At 45.8% G+C, this 19894-nt stretch overlaps 1 protein-coding gene across 1 annotated transcript in view; it reads left to right on the forward strand.

The window, feature by feature from the left end:
* COL20A1 (collagen type XX alpha 1 chain) overlaps nt 1-19894 on the forward strand; it is a 109987-nt gene that overhangs the window by 80572 nt on the left and 9521 nt on the right. Inside the window, exons 29-36 of the mRNA XM_060277347.2 lie at nt 1534-1587; nt 4808-4903; nt 6849-6902; nt 8502-8555; nt 11491-11544; nt 13368-13439; nt 14489-14524; nt 19177-19243. Of these exons, the coding sequence (XP_060133330.1) occupies nt 1534-1587; nt 4808-4903; nt 6849-6902; nt 8502-8555; nt 11491-11544; nt 13368-13439; nt 14489-14524; nt 19177-19243 (487 nt within the window). The remainder of the gene's footprint in view (nt 1-1533; nt 1588-4807; nt 4904-6848; nt 6903-8501; nt 8556-11490; nt 11545-13367; nt 13440-14488; nt 14525-19176; nt 19244-19894) is intronic.

The raw sequence follows: 19894 nt of genomic DNA on the forward strand, positions 1-19894 counted from the left end.
TACATTCCTGTTCACCCAGGCTTGCTCATTACAACATATTGGGTGCTTCGGTTTTTGCACCCAGTTCCCCCATGCAGAATTTATGCTGGCTTTTAATGGCTTTAGCTGCTGCGACTGCGTTGTCATTTTGCCGATTTCAGTTGCTTTCGTGGCCTTGCGATTTAATTCCAAGTTTCAAGGGCTTTTATCTTGAATTGTATTTTGTTTTGTTTCCCTGTGTAAAAACCACCCAGATGGTCAGTATGTAAATGTTAATGTTCATAAGTCCTGTTTGGAATTTGTTGCCGTGCAGGAAACATTCAGTCTGTACCCAAAGCTTTCTCTGTTTGTACTGCCTAATCCAAAACAGTAATCCAACGGATTAAAAAAAAAGGAAGAAAAATGGGGGGGGGGAGCAGAGCACTGTTTAATCTGTCAATAGTTCATGCATCACCTGGGCGTGCTTGCAGTTTATTATGTTTCTAGATCCACCGGGGATGTGGTCAAGTCTGGATGGATTCATAGCGACCATCCTGCTTCCCACCATACGTCTGTACTCCGTCACAGCTGGAATGCCCATGTGGAAATTCTACATACCCAAACCTTTTTTTTCCAGTTACTTTTGATTCAAGGTGGCGCTGTGGTTAAACCACTGAGCCTAGGGCTTGCCGATCAGAAGGTCGGCGGTTCGAATCCCTGTGACGGGGTGAGCTCCCGTTGCTTGGTCCCAGCTCCAGCCAACCTAGCAGTTCGAAAGCACGCCAAAATGCAAGTAGATAAATAGGAACCGCTACAGCGGGAAGTAAACGGCGTTTCCATGTGCTGCTCTGGTTTGCCAGAAGCGGCTTTGTCATGCTGGCCACATGACCTGGAAGCTATACGCCGGCTCCCTCGGCCAATAATGCGAGATGAGCGCTCAACCCCAGAGTCATCCACAACTGGACCTAATGGTCAGGGGTCCCTTTACCTTTTACCTTTTGATCCAAAAAAAGGATGCGACCCCATCACTGGAATAAGATGTTTCCCTTTGTAGAGCAGTGTTCCCCTTTAACAAGGTTTTCTGCTGTTAACCTACACAGGTATCTGTTCTCCATCAGTGGGCAAAGTGGGTTGGGTGACTGGCAGGTGAAGCTTCGCTCTCAAGCTGCAGGACCACTTGGCAGCTGCTTTTCACCTGTTTTGTTCTCCCTTAGGAACATCAGATCTAGGGCTAGACCCAGATTTCAGGAGGTATTGGGATGGTCCCCCGCCCCACCCCACTGGACCCCCCACCCCGCCCTCCTCTTTGCAGTGGCACTGCCACCTCTTTCCCTCCTGCTACCCCAATTATCCCCATTCCCACTCCCACCACCACCTCCCCGTCTCTTATTGTTACGAACAAAATCTTTGTTGCCGCCTGGTGGCCGTGCTGACATCTCTACTTCTGCTTTCCAAGAAAGGGACAAATAGGGGTCCATCGTCTTCAGAGAATGCCTTTGCCACCACTGCTGTTTACTGCGGTGGAAAGGAAAGCTTTTAGGAATTGGTTTTGTTGTTTTGTCACTTGTTCTTCAGGGTAGTCCGGGAAGGAGAGGACCTCAGGGGGAACAAGGCGAGCCAGGCCCCAAGGTAAGTGGTGTGAGTGTGGTGTAGTGGTTAAGAGCAGTGGACTTGTAATCTGGTGAACCAGGTTCGATTCCACGCTCCTTGGGCTAGTCACACTTCTCTGAAGTCTCTCAGCCTCACTCACCTCACAGAGTGTTTGTTGTGGGGGAGGAAAAGAAAGGAGAATGTTACCCGCTTTGAGACTCCTTCGGGTAGTGATAAAGTGGGATATCAAATCCAAACTACTACTCCTCCTCCTCCTCCTCCTCCTCCTCCTCCTCCTCCTCCTCCTCTCCTTCTTCTTCTTCTTCTTCTTCTTCTTCTTCTTCTTCTTCTTCTTCTTCTTCTTCTTCTTCTTCTTCTTCTTCTTCTTCACCAGCTGGTGACTAGAGGGTCAGACATATTCATGGAGGGTAAAGCTATTAGTGGCTACTATCCATAATGGCTATGTTCTCCCTCCACTGTAAGAGGCAGTATACTGGGGGGACTGTGATGATCATGCTTAGTGCTCATCGCCGCCAACATTTTATTTGTATGCTGCCTTTCCATACTTAAAACCATGCTCAAGGCGGCTTACAACATGACAAGGTTGACATAATCACGAATACAGCAAGATTAGTCACAGACAATAAATGAAATACGTGAAAAGCACACAACCAAACTGGACCATTTCCACATAAATCGCAATAAGATCTAAAAATAAAGATACAAATAAATTAATACTAATAGCAGCTACAACCCCTCACCCCAAAACTCCCCCAAACAATATCCTGACCTAAGAGTCTAGTGCTGTTTCTGCGTTGATCTTTTGGGTGTGTGATAGAGGTATTGTTAAACTTGATGGCTGTTTTTTTCACTCACATAGGCAAGTTGCCTGAGAGATGTATTTAGCATTGGGCAACAAATAAATCAAAATAGATGAGAACATTATTATCCTTTGCATTTCATACTGCTCTGAATTTTGCGATGCAGCTCTCGGCTCCAAGAAGCAGAGTGTGCGAGTCTCCTGCTGGGTGATGTATGATCCCTCCCTATAGCAGTGAGATGTGACCAGCGAAAGAGATCAGGGAACTTCCTCCTCATCAGTGCTTTGCAGTTTTGCACAGGGTGCTGTTCATTGACCATGACAAGAAACAGTTGATTTTGCAGTGGCATAAAGATAACTGCTCTCCCCCACCCCCCGGCCGCCTTGTACCTAAATGGCTTATTGTCAGGGCAGTTGGAGGGAAAAAAGACAATTAAAAGCAAACCACCCCACAGTGGCCATTTCTGCATTGAACCCAGAAAAGTGAATTGTCAAAGGGGATAGGCAATATAACTGAGCATGAGGTCAGAGAGCTGCCACATACTAGGGACTGGAAACCTGAGGCTAATGTTACCTGTGTTTCTTAAACTTCAATTACTTGCCCACAAAACAGGGTGATTCCAACATGACCCCTTTGAAACCCCCCCTTTAGTTTTTGCTCTGGATTATATTTTTCATGCAATAAAACGTAAACTGACAAAGGTAAATGATTACAAATGGCAATAATAAAGTAAACAACTACAATGGGTTCGTATACTGTATTTTTCCGTGTATAACATGCCCCCATGTATAAAACACCCCCAATTTGGGGGGATGACTCCAAATTAAGAAAATGGAGGGGAGATTGCCCAGAGTTGCTGAGCTTTTTTGGGGGGGGGATTGTGGCCCGGAGTTGTTGAGCTTCTTTTGCTGAGCTCACCCGCCTGACCTATGCTGCCACTATGCTGTTACGGAAAGCCACCAATCATCCGTCCCCTCACCGGCAGAAGCCACCAATCACCTGCCAAATTACCGCAGCGGCAGCCAATCAACAGCAGCCCTTGCCGCAGCCGCCAATAACACGCCCAATAGCCGCTCGCGGCAGCGACCAATCCCATGTCTCCCCCAATGCACTATCCGTGTATAAGACAACCCACAATTTGTAACATAATTTTTAAATAACAAAACCTTGTCTTATACACAGAAAACTATGGTATATCACTCTATAGGAGGGCTCTGAAGCACAGGCCTGCAGCGGGATTTCTCCTTCTCCAAGGGATGAGATCGAGGAAGGAGGCTGGGCTGCACTTAAGAGGGCAGTGTGCAGTGTATTGGTGATGCCTGAGTGCAAAATATTGTGATTATATCAGAGAGCAGGTGCCTCTATCTTAAAAGGCCTAATAACACTTTGCTGTCCAGAATGACAAGGTCTTTCCCCTACTTTGTGTTAGATTTTGCACTGCTGTTTATTATGGGCATGGAAGATTTCTCTCTCTCCCCCACCCCAGCCATCCCAAATCACAGTGACAGCCGCAGAAATGAGCTACCTTTCTGCTATAGATCAACAGACGAAAAGAGCCAACAGCTTTGATGTGCAATGCGGAAAGCTTTGGGAAATGTTAAAATCCACCAATGTGGCTCTGGCGGCTTTATCCGTTCCCTTTGCCTGCTGCAGAGAGTGACTGACACAGTCAAGCAGAGATGCAGCAAAATGTAGATTTGGACTTCTCATCCAAAGCAGAGTAAACAACTTGCAGCAGTGGCAGCCTTTTAACAGGACCCCTTAAAATAGGGGGAGGAGACTGTTGGGCAAAATACCCCCAGTGCGAGATTTCAGTCGTGACGCCCACAACACCACCTCCGACGCAGGCGCGGAAGTGGCTTTCCTGCATTGCAGGGGGTTGGCCTTGATGACCCTTGGGTGAGATGACCCAAGCTATGGCTGTGAAACAGTGACCCATATGGGTGGGGGGTGGGGGAGATTTGGTTCACATTTTTATGCAAACCTACCACTTCTGCACTTTCCGAAACAATACAGGAGCCAAACCACAGCAGTCCTTCAAAATTCAGACTTCTTTGCATTTTGCAGTGCAGATCTCCACCCCAAATGTGCATAAAAATGTATACATTAGTGAAGATGACATACAAAAAAAGTATATATATTTGATGTGTGTTTTTAGTGGCATCTAATTTATGTTGTGAGCTGCCTCAAGCCCTCCTCTGGCAGAAAGGCAACATGAGAATGAAGGAAGGAAGGAAGGAAGGAAGGAAGGAAGGAAGGAAGGAAGGAAGGAAGGAAGGAAGGAAGGAAGGAAGGAAGGAATGTTTTCATTCCTTGCTCTCTTCTGGCTTTGACTTTGTTTTTTGTAAAGGAATACTCTTGTGCTGGGAATCTGAGTACCTGCAAGATACTGATATGTGAATGCATTTCCTTGTTTCCTTGGCATCTGATGGCTTTAGGGTGAGCCAGGCCCACCTGGGCAAGTTGGGCCAGAAGGTCCAGGAGGACACCAGGGGACACCAGGCACCCAAGGGATGACTGTGCAGGGTCCCATAGTAAGTCTTTTTCTTATTCTCTTATTTGCCCATGTGGGTTTTGCTAACACACACACACACACACACACACACACACACACACACACACACAACTTCAGAAGGTGGTCCAAGACAACATGTCTTAAATTTAGGTGGGCTGCAAAGATTAGAGCAGGACAAACACTGTTTCTTAAATTAGTGCAAACAGCAATATTGGCATTGGCTACTGCTGGAAGATGTGCCCATCCCAACTCTGGCTGAATCCCTCCTCCTCCTCCTCCTCCTCCTCCTCCTCCTCCTCCTCCTCCTCCTCCTCCTCCTCCTCCTCTCCCTGGTCCCAAAGACCCAACAGTAACCTTGGGGCAAGAGGAACTGGCAGAGGAGGAGGAGGAGGTGATGGCCTCTTCCATTTCCTAGCAGAGCACCTTTTCCTGCTGAGGACTGCAAGAATCCCTGAAAGGAAACTCAGGGTTGTAGCCATGAAGTTGTCCCATGAGTGTGCAGTGGAACTTCCTCACCCACTCTTCTTCCTGTGCACCCCTCAACATCTGTTCTGGCAGTTTCACCAACCATTTGGAACAGATTTGAGTGGGCACGAAGGGGACAAGGGAGAAGACATGGAGAGGAAGTCTCCTATTATTATTATTATTATTATTAGTAGTAGTAGTAGTAGTAGTAGTACATTTATTGCCTGCCCATCACCAGCAGTTAAAGCTGATCTTGATCACAGGAGTAGAGTGGGCTCTGAAAACACATTGCACAGGAAGAAGACCTCGGACTAACAAGATGACTCAGCTGGATACAACCCTCAAGCTCTGTGTGTTTTGTTGTTTTTGTTGTTGTTGTTGCATTCAAAACCTTGATTCGTTTTGGGGGCAATGGAAGGGCAATGGGCCGTGCCCACCCCTAAATCAAATACAATGAAAAACAAGCAGAGAATAGCCTTCAGGAGGGTAGCCACTACATCCCCAAGGTTTTGTTCTCGGGACATGATGTCAGGGACTGGGCAGAGGAGGAATGATGGAGACCGCCTCCCCAGCCTGACCCTTCCAGAGAAGAAGGAGACAGTTCAGAATTACAACAGGGGGTTGAGGTAGATCACAGCTCAGAGGCAGATGAGGGGAAAAGCTGGGAAATAATGGGAGAGGAGGAAGAAGAAGAAGGAGGAGGAGGGAAAAGACAGCTGACGGACTTAGGAAGCATTCCAGACTTAGGAATGCCTTTCCCAGAACCCAGCGGGCATTGAAAGTAGGAGAGCAGAGAGCTCAAAGGCAAAAGGCCCTGTCCATCACCTGTAGTGATGACTCATGAGGAAGTATGAGAGACGGAGTGGGTGAGGTTTCATGCGGAGCAACACCATTACTCCAAGAGGCTGCATTTCTAAGCCTCTCTCTGTGAATATTGAATAAAAGGCATTGGTAAGAACTTCCCTTGTCTTATCCCTTCCTGGCAATTTGCTGTGGGAGGATTGGATCCTCTGACCCCTGACACATGAGCACACATGCGCAAATCCAAAGTGTACAAATTCCCTCTTTTTCCTACCAGCAACTTAGATGCCTTTAAAAGATGAAATAAACAAGTCCTTGGAGGACTCGATGAATGTGTGCTACCTCCACTGTTGGAAGGAGTATGCCTCTGAATACCATTTGCTGGGAATTGCAATTGGGGAAGAGTGTTATTGTATTTAGGTTCCGCCTGCAGGCTTTGCGTGGGCACCTGGTTGGCCCCTGTGAAAACAGGATGCTGGACTAGATGGGCCTGATCCAGCAGGGTTTTCTTACATACGTATGTGAGTGGGCCTACATTTACAATACCTCTTGGTGTGAGAAAAGGAGTTTTACAAATACATAAGTGTTCCTGTTTATATCTGTGAAATGCTCGATGATATAAAGATATAGGCTAGCTCTGGAACTGTGCAGAAAATATACATTCAGTCATTTCCTCCCCCCCTGCATTCAAATTCTAGGGACCACCAGGTATTAAAGGAGACAAAGGAGACAGTGGCAGTCCAGGGATGCAGGTAATTATGACACACACTTTCCTCTCTCACACTCTCTTTTTGTAATTTCCACCCATCTATTATTATGATCTGGCAGCTTTCCCAAGCAGGATTGCAGACAGTTCTCCTGTTGCTTTGAGCTTTGCTTTGAAACTCCGCTGCTTCTTCTGAGGTGGGAATCCCATAATGGTGTTTCTCCCCCCCCCCCCAGCTAGCTCCGTATTCCCTTTTCTTGGGCCCTGCAGTTTGGCAAACATTAATTATCTGAAGTCTCAGAGCCGCTTTAGGAGGTCAGCAAAAGAATTATGGAGATTTTGCAGATGGATAAGCTAGTTTAAAGAGAGAAGCTTACGTGACCTTGGCCAAGGATGAACAGGCTATATGTGGGAGCGAGAACAACGGAACGTGACAGCTCTCAAACGGTCTCCCGGATGGAAAAGATCGGGAGTGGAGCAAGCTGTACGCTTGTACTTGGAAGAAAGGAAAAGGGATTACTTTAATGTGTTCTTATTGGAAATGATGGCAACTTCTTTAAACTAAATTGAACTGCATTATGACATCATAAGTTTGAAAATAACCAGAATTAGGGGACAAAGCTATGCCTTGACTTAATGGTCTTGCAAGGGCTGCCCCCCACCTGCCCTGATGAAAATGCTTATTACTTTACTTGCTTTAAAAAAAAATATGGGGAGGGAATCCTGCTGCCTTTGGGGTCCTCCTGTTCATTCAGCTGGCTGCTCCCCAAACTGACGGCACCCCTCCCCTGTTGTTGTGGGTCATGCCATCAAGGGCTGTGGATCTTCTGCATAGCCATCATTGCACTGTACCAATAACAGAGGGTCACATGCATATTTAGCAACCCCTGCAGTGCTACTGAAATTTTTCCAGACTGCTGAAACCTGAAATGCATAGGATTGCAGACTGCTAAAACCTGAAATGCATAGGATTGCAGTAAGTCGTGAGTGATGAAAATGCATTTTCAGATCCAGAATTGGCTGGAGGGAAAGTGAGGGTGGGTGTGCAAACACTACATTACACTATAAACACTCGCAAGTATACCTATTCCACACCTACATAGTGACAGTATATTGGCTCAGGTCCCCTTTCTTCCAACAGGGCTGGCTTTCCTCCAGTTTGGGGCTTGCATGCTCGCTCCCTCACCCATTAGCAGCACATGGGATCTGGGAAATATCATTTCCCTTTTCCCCAATGCCCTGGAGTGACATTAGATCAGCCACTTCAGGCCATTGTGGTGTGTGGCTTCTCAGAGAAACCCATAGCTGGGGCCTTGGCATTTGCCCAACTCTTCTGCGTGCTGGTGCCAGGCCTAAATAGATCGACAGGTAGGGAGTGTGTGAGTGCATAGGCCTCCTGTTACAGGTACATTGCTATGTCCATGGCACACCCTGACTTCAGGTTGGTTCAGGAGAGATAGAGAGGGGACGGGCAATGGAAACTATGTCTGCAGGAGGGGAGGCATAAATAAATTGAGGTCTTTTCAAAGCCGTTGTTCTTGGCTTCATCGGAAAAAGGTCCTGAGATTCTGGCTTAATCATGAGGTGCTCTTCATTGATTTGACAAGGGATATGCTTTCTGAACAACAGTTCTGTTTGTCTGTAGGGTATGATGGGTCCTCAAGGAGCTCCAGGGAAAGATGGGATTCAAGGATCAAAGGTAAAAGCACTGGGCAGTCTGGCAACCATCAAATGTGGGCTCTCAAATGGCCCAAATCGCAAGTTGAAGAGAGAGTGCAATTCTCCATGAACGTGAGAGCAAGCACAAGTGAAATTTCTTCCCCATTGCTCAGTGTTTCTTTACAGCACCTGACATGATGCTTCTGGACACAGATGCTTCATTTAGCTATCAAGGATAATAACACAATTAGGATAGAACAATCCTCAGTCGGTGCAGCACGAATAATTTGGTTGCAAGCAATGATTCAAGGCACAGTCCCAAAGGAAAGGCCCAGACTCCCTTGCAGGCTGCTGAGAGAATGCCAGAGCAGAACTCTTGTGTGATCGTAGGGAGGCAAATGCCTCACCTGAACATCCTTTTAAGCTTTCTCATTGAGAAATAAGGTTGCCTGGTCCTCAGGTGGGCGTCATGCTTGCCCCTTCAAATGCTGCAAGACCGCACAATATTGGCCGTGGCTGCTGTGACTCCCAACTTTTCCCACTCCCCTTGCTAATTAAAAGGCAAAGCTAATTAACAGAATTGTAGTCTTGGAAGGGATGCGAAAGGTCATCTAGATAGACCAACGCCCTGCAATACAAGTCAAGCAAAAGGATTTTGCACTCTGCTGTATGATTTCATTTACGTGCAAGAGTCCTTTTTTTTGCAGGGTTTTTCTATATTTGTGGGTTGGGGGGAGTCAAATAGTTAAGTTCAAATGTTTCCTTCCCAACATTTTTTTTTTTTTGGCAAGCATTATTTTGGGGGCGTTCACGAAGAGCTTGAATTTTTGGAAATGCTTAAAAAAATCTTTACTGAAGTGTTCAGCAGAAAGAGAACAAGTAACCTACAGTGGCTCCCAGTACGTTTCCGAGCACAATTCAAAGTGTTGGTGCTGACCTTTAAAGCCCTAAACGGCCTCGGTCCAGTATACCTGAAGGAGCATCTCCTCCCCCATCGTTCTGCCCGGACACTGAGGTCCAGCGCCGAGGGCCTTCTGGCGGTTCCTTCTCTACGAGAAGCCAAGTTACAGGGAACCAGGCAGAGGGCCTTCTTGGTAGTGGCGCCCACCCTGTGGAATGCCCTCCCACCAGAGGTCAAAGAGAATAACAATTACCAGACCTTTAGAAGGCATCAGAAGGCATCTGAAGGCAGCCCTGTTTAAGGAAGCTTTTAATGTTTGATGGATTTCTGTGTTTTAATGTTTTGTTGGAAGCCGCCCAGAGTGGCTGGGGGAACCCGGCCAGATGGGCGGAGTATAAATAATAACATATTATTATTATTATTATTATTATTATTATTATTATTATTATTATTACAGCAACCAGGGATAGCCAAACAAGAAATATATCCTGTGATACAGGAGCTCATAAGTCATTCTGAAATTCAGGGTTGCAGCCTCTGCTGCAATTCTGCTCAAGCAGCAGATTTCTGCTTGTGTACCAGAACTTTCATTTCCACCCCACTTCCCTGAAATGCTCCCCACGCCCTCAAAATCTGCTCTAGAAAGCTGAGGGACACCCCCAGGGAACCCGGGAGAAGTCCTACTACGCAAGCAGAATTCTGTTAGCACAGCACTGGATGCAATCTGCAGGGTGGAACTGATTCATATATTTAATTCAATATTTGAAGATGGAGATTTGACAGAAATACAAAGGGAGCGGGAAAGGGGGAGGTAATTCTTTTTGTAAACTCCTTGATGGTTTTTTTTACGTTTATAATTTTTGCGGAATAAATATTATTAATCGAATTTGCTTAAAAACTGCTTAATGTTTTTAAAAGAACCTCTGAGCAGTGTACAATGTAAAATCAATATCGTTAAGACGAAAAACAAAGCCAATTAAAGCATTGAAAAGAGGAATTCAGAGAATTCAAATGCATAAAGCCTGGGCAAAAAGACACGTAGCCTCAATCAGCTCCCAGTCCGTACCAGGAAATGCTTTCATATTTTGGGGAAACTGGTACATGGCCTGCTCACAAAAGCCTTGATCAGTTCTGAGATGATGATGATGGGGATGTTTGTGCATCCACGATAAGGCAACCAAAAGTGATCAAAGGGGTGGGACATCAACCCTACAAGAACAGCTACAACATTTGGGACTTCTTTAGTTGAGTGAAATAGCAAGTAAGAGAAAATACATCAGAAGTTTATAACAGTATGCATCGTATAGAGCAGGGGTCAGCAAACCTTTTCAGCAGGGGGCCGGTCCACTGTCCCTCAGACCTTGTGGGTGCCGGACTATATTTTGGAAAAAAATATGAACAAATTCCTATGCCCCACAAATAGTCCAGAGATGCATTTTAAATAAAAGGACACATTCTACTCATGTAAAAACATGCTGATTCCTGGACCATCCGTGGGCCGGATTGAGAAGGTGATTGGGTTGCATCCGGCTCCCGGGCCTTAGTTTGGGGACCCCTGGTATAGAGAAAGTGGGTAGAGATAAGTTCTTCCCCCATCTCTGCTACCACAGGAACTCAGGGGCATCCAACAAAGCCAAATGCTAGCATCTGGCCCCTACAGGATGTAGAGATGGCCACTCAAAAGAGGATTAGACACAATGCAACTGTGGTGACTGTCCTGGATTGCTATTTATTTTTTTATTTAATAACAGGTACGCAGCACTTGATTGTAAAAAAGAAACCTCAAAGCGGTTTGCAAAGATTATTGGAGGCAGCAATGCATCTGAATGCCCATTGCTGGAAACCACAGGATGGGAGAATGCCTCTTTCGCACCCAGACCCTGCCTACAGGTTTTCCCAGAAGAGGCAATCTAGATGGCCACTGTGAGAACAGGATGCTAGAGGGGCCACTGGCCTGATCCAGCAGCAGGACTCTTCTTATGTCTTTATCCCTAAAAACAGCACACACACCCCTGAGCTCTCCCTCCCTGTTTTAGCCTCAGCCTTTCACTCACTGTTCGGACTTGATTTGCAGGGTGTTCGAGGCCTGGAAGGCACGGCTGGACCTCCTGGACCACCAGGACCAAGGGTAAGAGATGCCAGCCATGTGGAAGGCAACTTTTTTCCCACTCCAAAGGTCTTGCTACCAAGAATAGGCTGAGCTCAACTTCCCTCAGGTTAGCAGGGACGGCAGGCAAAAGGAACGGCATGCTCTGTGTCTTCATTACTGTTGCATCTTCCTCCGGCTACTGTTCAGCAAGAGCTGGAGAGCCACCTGCTTCCAAATCCTGCAGCATCTCCTCTAAGCCAAGTTCTGTGGTACCCAAGTCGCAGCAGAGTGTCAGACGTTGACGTCTTAGTAGCCTCTTCTCCTTTCATCAGAAAAGGCAGGGATGCCATTTAAGATTTGCGGGAGGAGAAAGGGAAGCAATTGCAGCAGCGGAAGGCAAGAATCTCAGCCAGATTTAAAGATCTACTCCTGGCTAAATTCTAGATTTAAAGTGTTTTGGCGGTGTATTTCAAGATCATTTGTTTTGGTTGCTTTTCAACTCCTCCTTTTGCGGTTGTTAACATTTTATTGACAAGGATAAACAAAGCATTTCCAACCATCTCAACCCCCCACCCCCCGGTCCCTTGTTTCGTAAAGCAGGGATCACTTATAACACAGTATACATTTTATTAACAGTTGTTGTTTTTAATTGGACTTGTTAACTGCTTTTTATCCAGAGATACCCAGGTGACTTGCATTTAGAAACATAAACATAGATACATTCATTATACCATTAATAAAAATCACACACACACTTTCATCATAGGAGAAAAACATCAGCTTGTTTATTATTACATTTGTATCTTACTTTTCCTCAAAGTGGCATACATGGTTCTCTCTTCCCAAGGCCACTTACTAAGCTTCGTGGCTGAGCGGGGATTTGAACCCTGGTCTCCCAGGTTCTCGACCGATACTCTTAGCTACACCATACCATAGCTGCCAAGTCTCCCGTTTTCCCAGGGAAACCCCCGTTTTTCCAGCTGTCCCCAGCCGAAAAAACGATTTTCTTTGTTTTTCCCCGGTTTATTCTGGCGCGGTGGCCATTTTGGAACTGGGCGGAGCATGCTCAGAAGCGACTTTTGATGCTGCTCTGCCCAGTTCCAAAATGGCTGCAGTGCGACTTCTGGTGCGGCAGCCATTTTGGAACTGGGCACAACAGCAGCAAAAGTCACTTCTGAGCATGCTCCGCCCAGTTCCAAAATGGTCACCGCGCTACTTCCGGTATGCTAATTTTGGTCCGGTCCCTTATTTTTCAGAGAGGAACTTGGCAGGTATGCACCATACTACGGTAACGCAGGACATCTTTATTCTCCCCAACTGCAGTTGCTCAGCAGAGTGATTTCCCTACCCATTTTGTCCTCACAACAACCCTGTGAAGCAGCTTAGACTGTGAAGAAAGAATGGGAAGGGGGGACAGGAGGGAAAAGTCAGAAGGAGGCAAGAAAATGCAAGAGGACAGGAAAAAAGTCAGGGGATTGGAAGGGGGGGGTAGGATAAAGTAACAGAGTGTGTGTGAGAGAGAAGTAGGAAGAGAGAGCGCCAAGATTCTGTCTGCATAATAAAGCCATTAAAAACAGAAGGGAGAAAATAACACCGTTCTGGGACTTGCAGTTCTGACCTACTATTGTGCCCATAAATTGTGACATTAATTGGAAACGAAGTGAGCATGAGCCATGCACAGTACGGCCTTCACATTTTGTCCCCCCGACTGGGTGGGGCGCCGACTTCAACCTGAAGGCCGTAATTCCCACACTGGGCCTTTTGCAAGTTGGTTTTTGCTGGTTTCCCTCAAGCCTCAAGTCGCAATAATTTTCCGTCATCTGACATCTTCAGTCATTGTGGCTCTCCCTGGCTCTCTGCAGGGTTTCCAAGGTGTAGCAGGCACCCGAGGCAGCAGTGGGGAGAAGGGTCCCCCAGGAGAAGTTGGCCCAACGGTAAGTCTTCCCCTTTTCATTCCCACAAGTGCACACCAGCCCAGGAGTATGTAAAACTTGTCCTTTCCCCTCCCTCCCTCCCTTCCTTTCCTCAGGACGACAAACATTTTGCTGCCTGCCCCCAGCCATTGGAATAGGGCAGTCTGAATAACCTAACAAAATAAATAAATAAATAGCTGGCATCTGCAAAACTGGATCTGTCATTTTTTCACAAAATGCTGTTTCCCCAAATTGTTATTTCGCGGCCTCGCTGCCCTTGGAAATCTGTAATTGGCTTAATTGTGCACCATTCTTCACTTATAGGCACATATTTAATTGTGCATCGTTCCTCATTTGCAAGCGCAGACGTCTGCTTTATTGTTTCAAAAAGTTTTGAGATGCGTTCCACGAGAAAAGCACTCGGTGCAGCGCGCCGAACTGTAAAAACTTGTACAAATCCGATAAAATACAAATAACACAGACGCATCCATTCAAGGGCAGAGTAAGTAGCATTATGTTTTAACAGGAGACCAATGAATAATCAGTACCTTGAGTACCATCCCTGTGAAGAATCAATTGGATTCATTTCTTAATCCAACAAGGTGTTACGGAAAGGTCATCAATTTTATTTTATTTTTTTTGCAGATGCAGCTATTTATGACATTTTTATCTCACCTTCCTTCCATCCTAGAACCCAAATTGGCATTCTGAACATTTCGCAGTGGTCTTCCATCCAGGTATGGACCAGACCAGATTTCCCTTACTAACCAGTATCCTGCAAAGTATCACCTACCCAGATGATGCTATGCAAGGGGATGAGTTATGCTTTTGGCCAAACATTCCTGCTGTGGAAGGTCTTTGTCCACTCTTTGCAGGAAGGTGCTTTCGCTCGAGAGACGGAACCAAGCCGTAAAGGAGACTTATTAAATGGATAATACCCTTGCAGGTTTTGCTGGAGAATGACCAGACTAGACTGCTGTAACTGTCAGTTCTCAGAGTGGCCTTTTCATTTACTGCTTCCAAAGAGAAGATAGATTTGTAATTGCCTTTTGCTTTGTTTTCTCCTCCAGGGGCTGCCTGGTCCAAAAGGAGAAAGGGGAGAGAAGGTGAGTCTCTTTGGCTTCTATTTTCTTTGGATCCCATCCTTGGGTGGCCAACAGTCATCTCAATGGACCAGTGACCTGACTCGTTGCAGAGCATCTTCCCATGTCTCTCTGCTAAACTGGTACTTGAGCCTACACAGCATTATCAGCAGTGATGGCACCAGAGTGCGTAATTGCTTAGTTTGGTATACAAATTCCTTTCACTTGTGAAACATGAGAAGCAGAAGTGACCCAGGAACTAAGGGAAATGTTATTTTCCCAGGGTGCCAGAATCCCTGCTGTGCAATCCTAAATGGGCATGTGGTGGAGTGTTGCATTTGACAAAGTCCTTTCCCTTGGATGGTTATGTGTCATTGTTTTGAAATGAATGGGAGACAAATTATGCTGGGGTGGGTAGTGAGTCAGATCTAGTAGATCCAAAACCACCTTTGACCCCCCCCCCACCTCCTCCTCACTCCCCCATTTCAAGTTCCAGTGTTGGTGGTGTTATGTATTGGTTTAATTTGTGTACATGAGTTTCTCTGCTAGTCCTGTAACTACCTTTCCCGCTCTTGGGCGATTCAAATGGGTGCGGTGACAGTTGCTATTGGTTAACTTGCTAGCACAATTTGGATCCTCACTCTGATAGGTTCCCGCCAAAATCTAAATGTATCCTTTCCCCAACCCCTGCTCCTGAGAGTATAAAAGGAGCTCACCCTTTCCCTCCAGTCAGTCAAGATTCCTACTGCAATAAATAAGACTGTTCTTGTTATACCTGACTCCTAGCAGTTCCTTGCTAGTATGCTGAATCACTATTCTGAGCTCACTTCACGGAAGAGCTGAAATCACACTCACGACATAACAGGTGGTAGACTTTTTATTTATTTAGTTAACTTTCTATCTGATCTTTTACCTGCTTTTGCCCTTAAGGTCCCAGGTACAGCAATAGAACATACAGTTAAAACCACTACAATTATACAAAAAGTGAAACCATTCCAAATGTCACAGAACAGTGTAAATTCAGAAGAAGTCCCATGAAACAAAAGACACCTTAGCAGTTTAAGGCCAGGGTAAAAATATAGCCCACAGAGTTTCCCTGGATAGATTGTGAACCCCCACTTTGCATGGTGGAGTCCACTTCCCCTAGTGGCAGAGCTGTTCTCCAGTAGAAGTGGCTTGACTTCAGGAAGCAAAAAACAAAATGCACTAGGATGCCGCTCTGCACATTAGAATCATAGAATCATAGAGTTGGAAGAGACCACAAGGGCCATCCAGTCCAACCCCCTGCCAAGCAGGAAACACCATCAAAGCATTCTTGACATATGCCTGTCAAGCCTCTGCTTAAAGACCTCCAGAGAAGGAGACTCCACCACACTCCTTGGTAGCAAATTCCACTGCTGAACTGCTCTTACTGTCAGGAAGTTCATCCTAATGTTTAGGTGGAATCTTCTTTCTTGAAGTTTGAATCCATTGCTCCGTGTCCGCTTCTCTGGAGCAGCAGAAAACAATCTTTCTCCCTTTAGTGTGTAACATGTAGTTAGCCCCTTAGAGAAGCCCACCCCGAATGAAACATTCTGGGGAAATCAAACTACTAAGAATAATGATTAGTTAAAGCGCATTCCTCTGCTCCAGTTTTCCCAACTGCACTAAGGTGTGCTAAACTTCCTGTGAGGTTTGTTTGGTTTTTATTTTTTAAAAAAATGGACTGGTTGATGGGTTTTAAACTTTTGCTAGATTCCCTCTGCAGCTATCACCAGGGCCCAGGTGCATGACTTTCTATCATTTCCCCCTGCCATCTGACTTTTCAATTTTATTTTATTTTTAAACCCATTCTATTGCGCTCCTACTAGGCTTTCCTCTCTGTTTTTTTTTTAATGTGGTAGCATTTTTCACTTTTATTTCCTGGGCACCCTGCCCAGTTCTTGCTTAATTTTGGGTAAAGACTGCACATTGATCCAGACGGTGTCATCAAAAAATCTCACTGTTTGATGCAGGGCTCAATTTTCATTTCGTTATGAGCTTTTATGGATAATGGCAGTGACTATTTTCAAGTTGTTTTCTGCATTTTGATTGCTTTATTACCTGTCGCAAGGAAGATATATCTATATCCAAAGATATATATATATATATATATATATTTGCGTATGGGTAGATAAATAGATAGATAAATAAACAAACAGAGAGGTGCCATTTCAAATAGAGTGTGGTTATTCAATCACAAAGGAATGGCCGGGCTTCTTTAAATATTCAGAAATGAATGCATTTTAATAGTGTCCCCATTAATTTTCAGCATCAGAAGTCTCTGCTTGTCAGTCTCTTCAGGATCTGTGCTTGTGTTTAGATTTATTGTTCCTTTGCAGAGCAGTTTAATAATACAGAATTCTTACTGCAGTTTGGGAAGGCCATTTACAGCCATAAGTGGAAGGCTTTGTTGATGTTTTAAAATTAATATGTGCCAGAGCACAAAGAAGAGAAGTGGTGATTCCTATGTTGCAGGAGGTTGGACTAGATTACCCTGAGGATTGCCTCCAACTCTACAATTCTTTGATTTCATTGTTAGTTGCTAATGTCCGGCCCGCCTACTCTGACTCTCATCCACTATTTTGTTTATTTATTACATTTTATCCCACCTTTCTTGCATTGAGATTCCTGCAATGCAGGGGGTTGGACTAGATGACCCCTGAGGTTCCTTCGAACTCTAGAATTCTATAATTCCTCCAAGGAGCTCAAGGTGGCATGCATCCTTCTCCTCCTCCCCCATTTTGTCCTCACAACCAGCCTGCGAGGTAGGCTAGTTTGAGAGTGAGTGGCTGGCCCAGAGTCACCCAGTCCAGCTTCCTGGCCAAGTGGGGATTTGAACCCAGGTCTCCTAGCTCCTATTCCAGCACTCTAACCGCTACACCACACTGCCTCTAATCTGGAGGATACGTCTGGGAACAGGTGGGAGTTGTCGCACAAACTCTGCTTGTGCTGAATTCTACTTTGTGGCAACCTGGTTGACAGCGAAAAGGAGGCAGGTGTCTGGATTTTCCCCATCACCCAATTGACTGTGGAAGCCGACTTGTTCAGTAGCTGTGAGTGCAAATGGGAAAGCATGTGAATTTCTGCTACAGGGGCCAGTGGCGGCACTGGGAGCTGAGAACAGGCGTGGCGTGGTGCACGCCTGGGGGGGGGGTGTTTCACGGTGCACATTCCAGGGGCGGCCACAATGGCACCCCGCCAGGGATGGCACCCAAGGCGGACCGCTCCCCCGCCCCTCCTTCGTGCGCCAATGACAGGGGTCAATTTCCCCTCCGCAAGCCTCCTCTTCCACTGCTCTTTGGTGGGAAAAAGGCTAATAGTGGAATCGATACAGCAAAAAGCAACAGGAAGCTAGTCCATTGCTGTCTACACTGACCAGCGACAACACTCCAGGGTTTCAGATAGGGAATCTTGCACCGCTGAGACGGCAGCGGTTGGACTTGGGGGCCTTCTGCATGCAAAGCAGATGTTCTACTGGTGAGCTTCAGCCTTTGTGCTCACAGAAGGCCTTTTTGTAGAATCGTAGAGTTGGAAAGGACCCCAAGGGTCATCTAGTCCAACCCCCTGCAATGCAGGAACTGATGTAGGCATCCACAAGCAGAAGAGAAGGGGAGGGGTTTTTCTGCATACAGCCACTGCCAGCGTGGGTGCAATAAAGCAATAAACAAGGTGGTGATAAGCTAGCGAACTGCAATATATCAGTTACAGGTAGGTAATTATAAGAATGTTAAGTCTATGGTGGTTGTATTGTAAGAACCCTCTTCAATCTCTCCTCACCCACAATAATACAACCACCAGACTTAACATGGACACTGGTACCAGAGCCTGCAATAAACCCAGATGCCAACTTTGCTGCCACATACACCCGGACAACACCATTACTGGCCCCAACAACATCTAACATACCATCTCAGGACTATTTAATTGCTCATCTTCTAACATTGTGTATGCCATCAAATGCCAACAGTGCCCTTCAGCTCTCTGTATTGGACAAACAGGCCAAACCCTACGCCAAAGGATAAATGGACATAAATCTGACATCAGGAACCATAAGACAGAGAAACCAGTAGGAGAACACTTCAGTCTCCCAGGACATTCTATACAAGATCTCAAAGCAGCTGTTTTATTACAGAAAAATTTCAGAAACAGACTGGAAAGAGAAGTTGCTGAATTGGAACTCATTACCAAGCTTAAAACCATGGAGCCACCTGGGATGAACAAAGACATAGGATTCTTATCTCATTATGCACGATCAAGCTTTCTTTAGCACCTCAGCCCTTGCTTTTTCCCCTCAGGACCAATTGCAGTCATCAGCAGTCGTTAACAGCCATCAACAGCTTTACCATTCCTATCAGCCCATCACCCATTCCCACCCCCCCACCCCCCACCCCCCTCTGTATATACATAAGGGTCTGGCTCTTCTGTTTCAAGTGTATCTGAAGAAGTGTGCATGCACATGAAAGCTCATACCAAAATAAAAACTGAGTTGGTCTTTAAGGTGCTACTGAAGGAATTTTTTTATTTTGCATTATATCAGATTGTTTTGCATGGCATACTCCAAAGAACGAGAGATGTGCAAAACCTGACTGACTGTTTTTACTCTTCTCATATGCTGGCATTGATCTTTCCACCCGCTTTCTCCCGCCCCCCTTTAGGGTGAAGCCCAGTCTTTAGCCACAATCTATCATCTGGTTAATCAGGCTTGTGAGCGCCTAATTCAGTGTAAGTACATCTCTGTCCAACAACCTGAACAACTAACTGGCTTCCTGTTTCTACGTCTCTTTTCTCTGAACAATTTATCTCCTGCCGCTTTGCTGTGCTGCCTGACCCAAAGTTTGCTGATGGTGTCAAAATCCACCCCATAATTCAGATTATGAGGAGTTCCAATGGTTAATCTGTGGATAAGGGTGAAAGGAAATCAATTCAGTTTGCATTTAAAAGTGTATCTACTTAATTTGAACGTCCAAAAACAGGCACATGCAAACTGACACTCACCTTCCTTCAAAATTTTCACTTTTCTGGGTTTTGCAATGCAGCTATCCAACTAAAACAATTATTCAAAAAACCCCACATACGTTAATGAACATAAGATACAAGAATGCACTGTATTGGGGAAAAATTGCTCGGCAAAATATATATAAAGGTAAAGGTAAAGGTAAAGGGGCCCCTGACCATCAGGTCCAGTCGTGTCCGACTCTCGGGTTGCGGCGCTCATCTCGCTCTATAGGCCGAGGGAGCCAGCGTTTGTCCACAGACAGCTTCCAGGTCATGTGGCCAGCATGACAAAACTGCTTCTGGCGAACCAGAGCAGCGCACGGAAATGCCGTTTACCTTCCCGCCGGAGCGGTCCCTATTTATCTACTTGCACTTTGA

Source organism: Zootoca vivipara, chromosome 7, assembly GCF_965207765.1.
Source record: "Zootoca vivipara chromosome 7, rZooViv2.hap1.1, whole genome shotgun sequence".
NCBI classification, from domain to species: domain Eukaryota; kingdom Metazoa; phylum Chordata; class Lepidosauria; order Squamata; family Lacertidae; genus Zootoca; species Zootoca vivipara.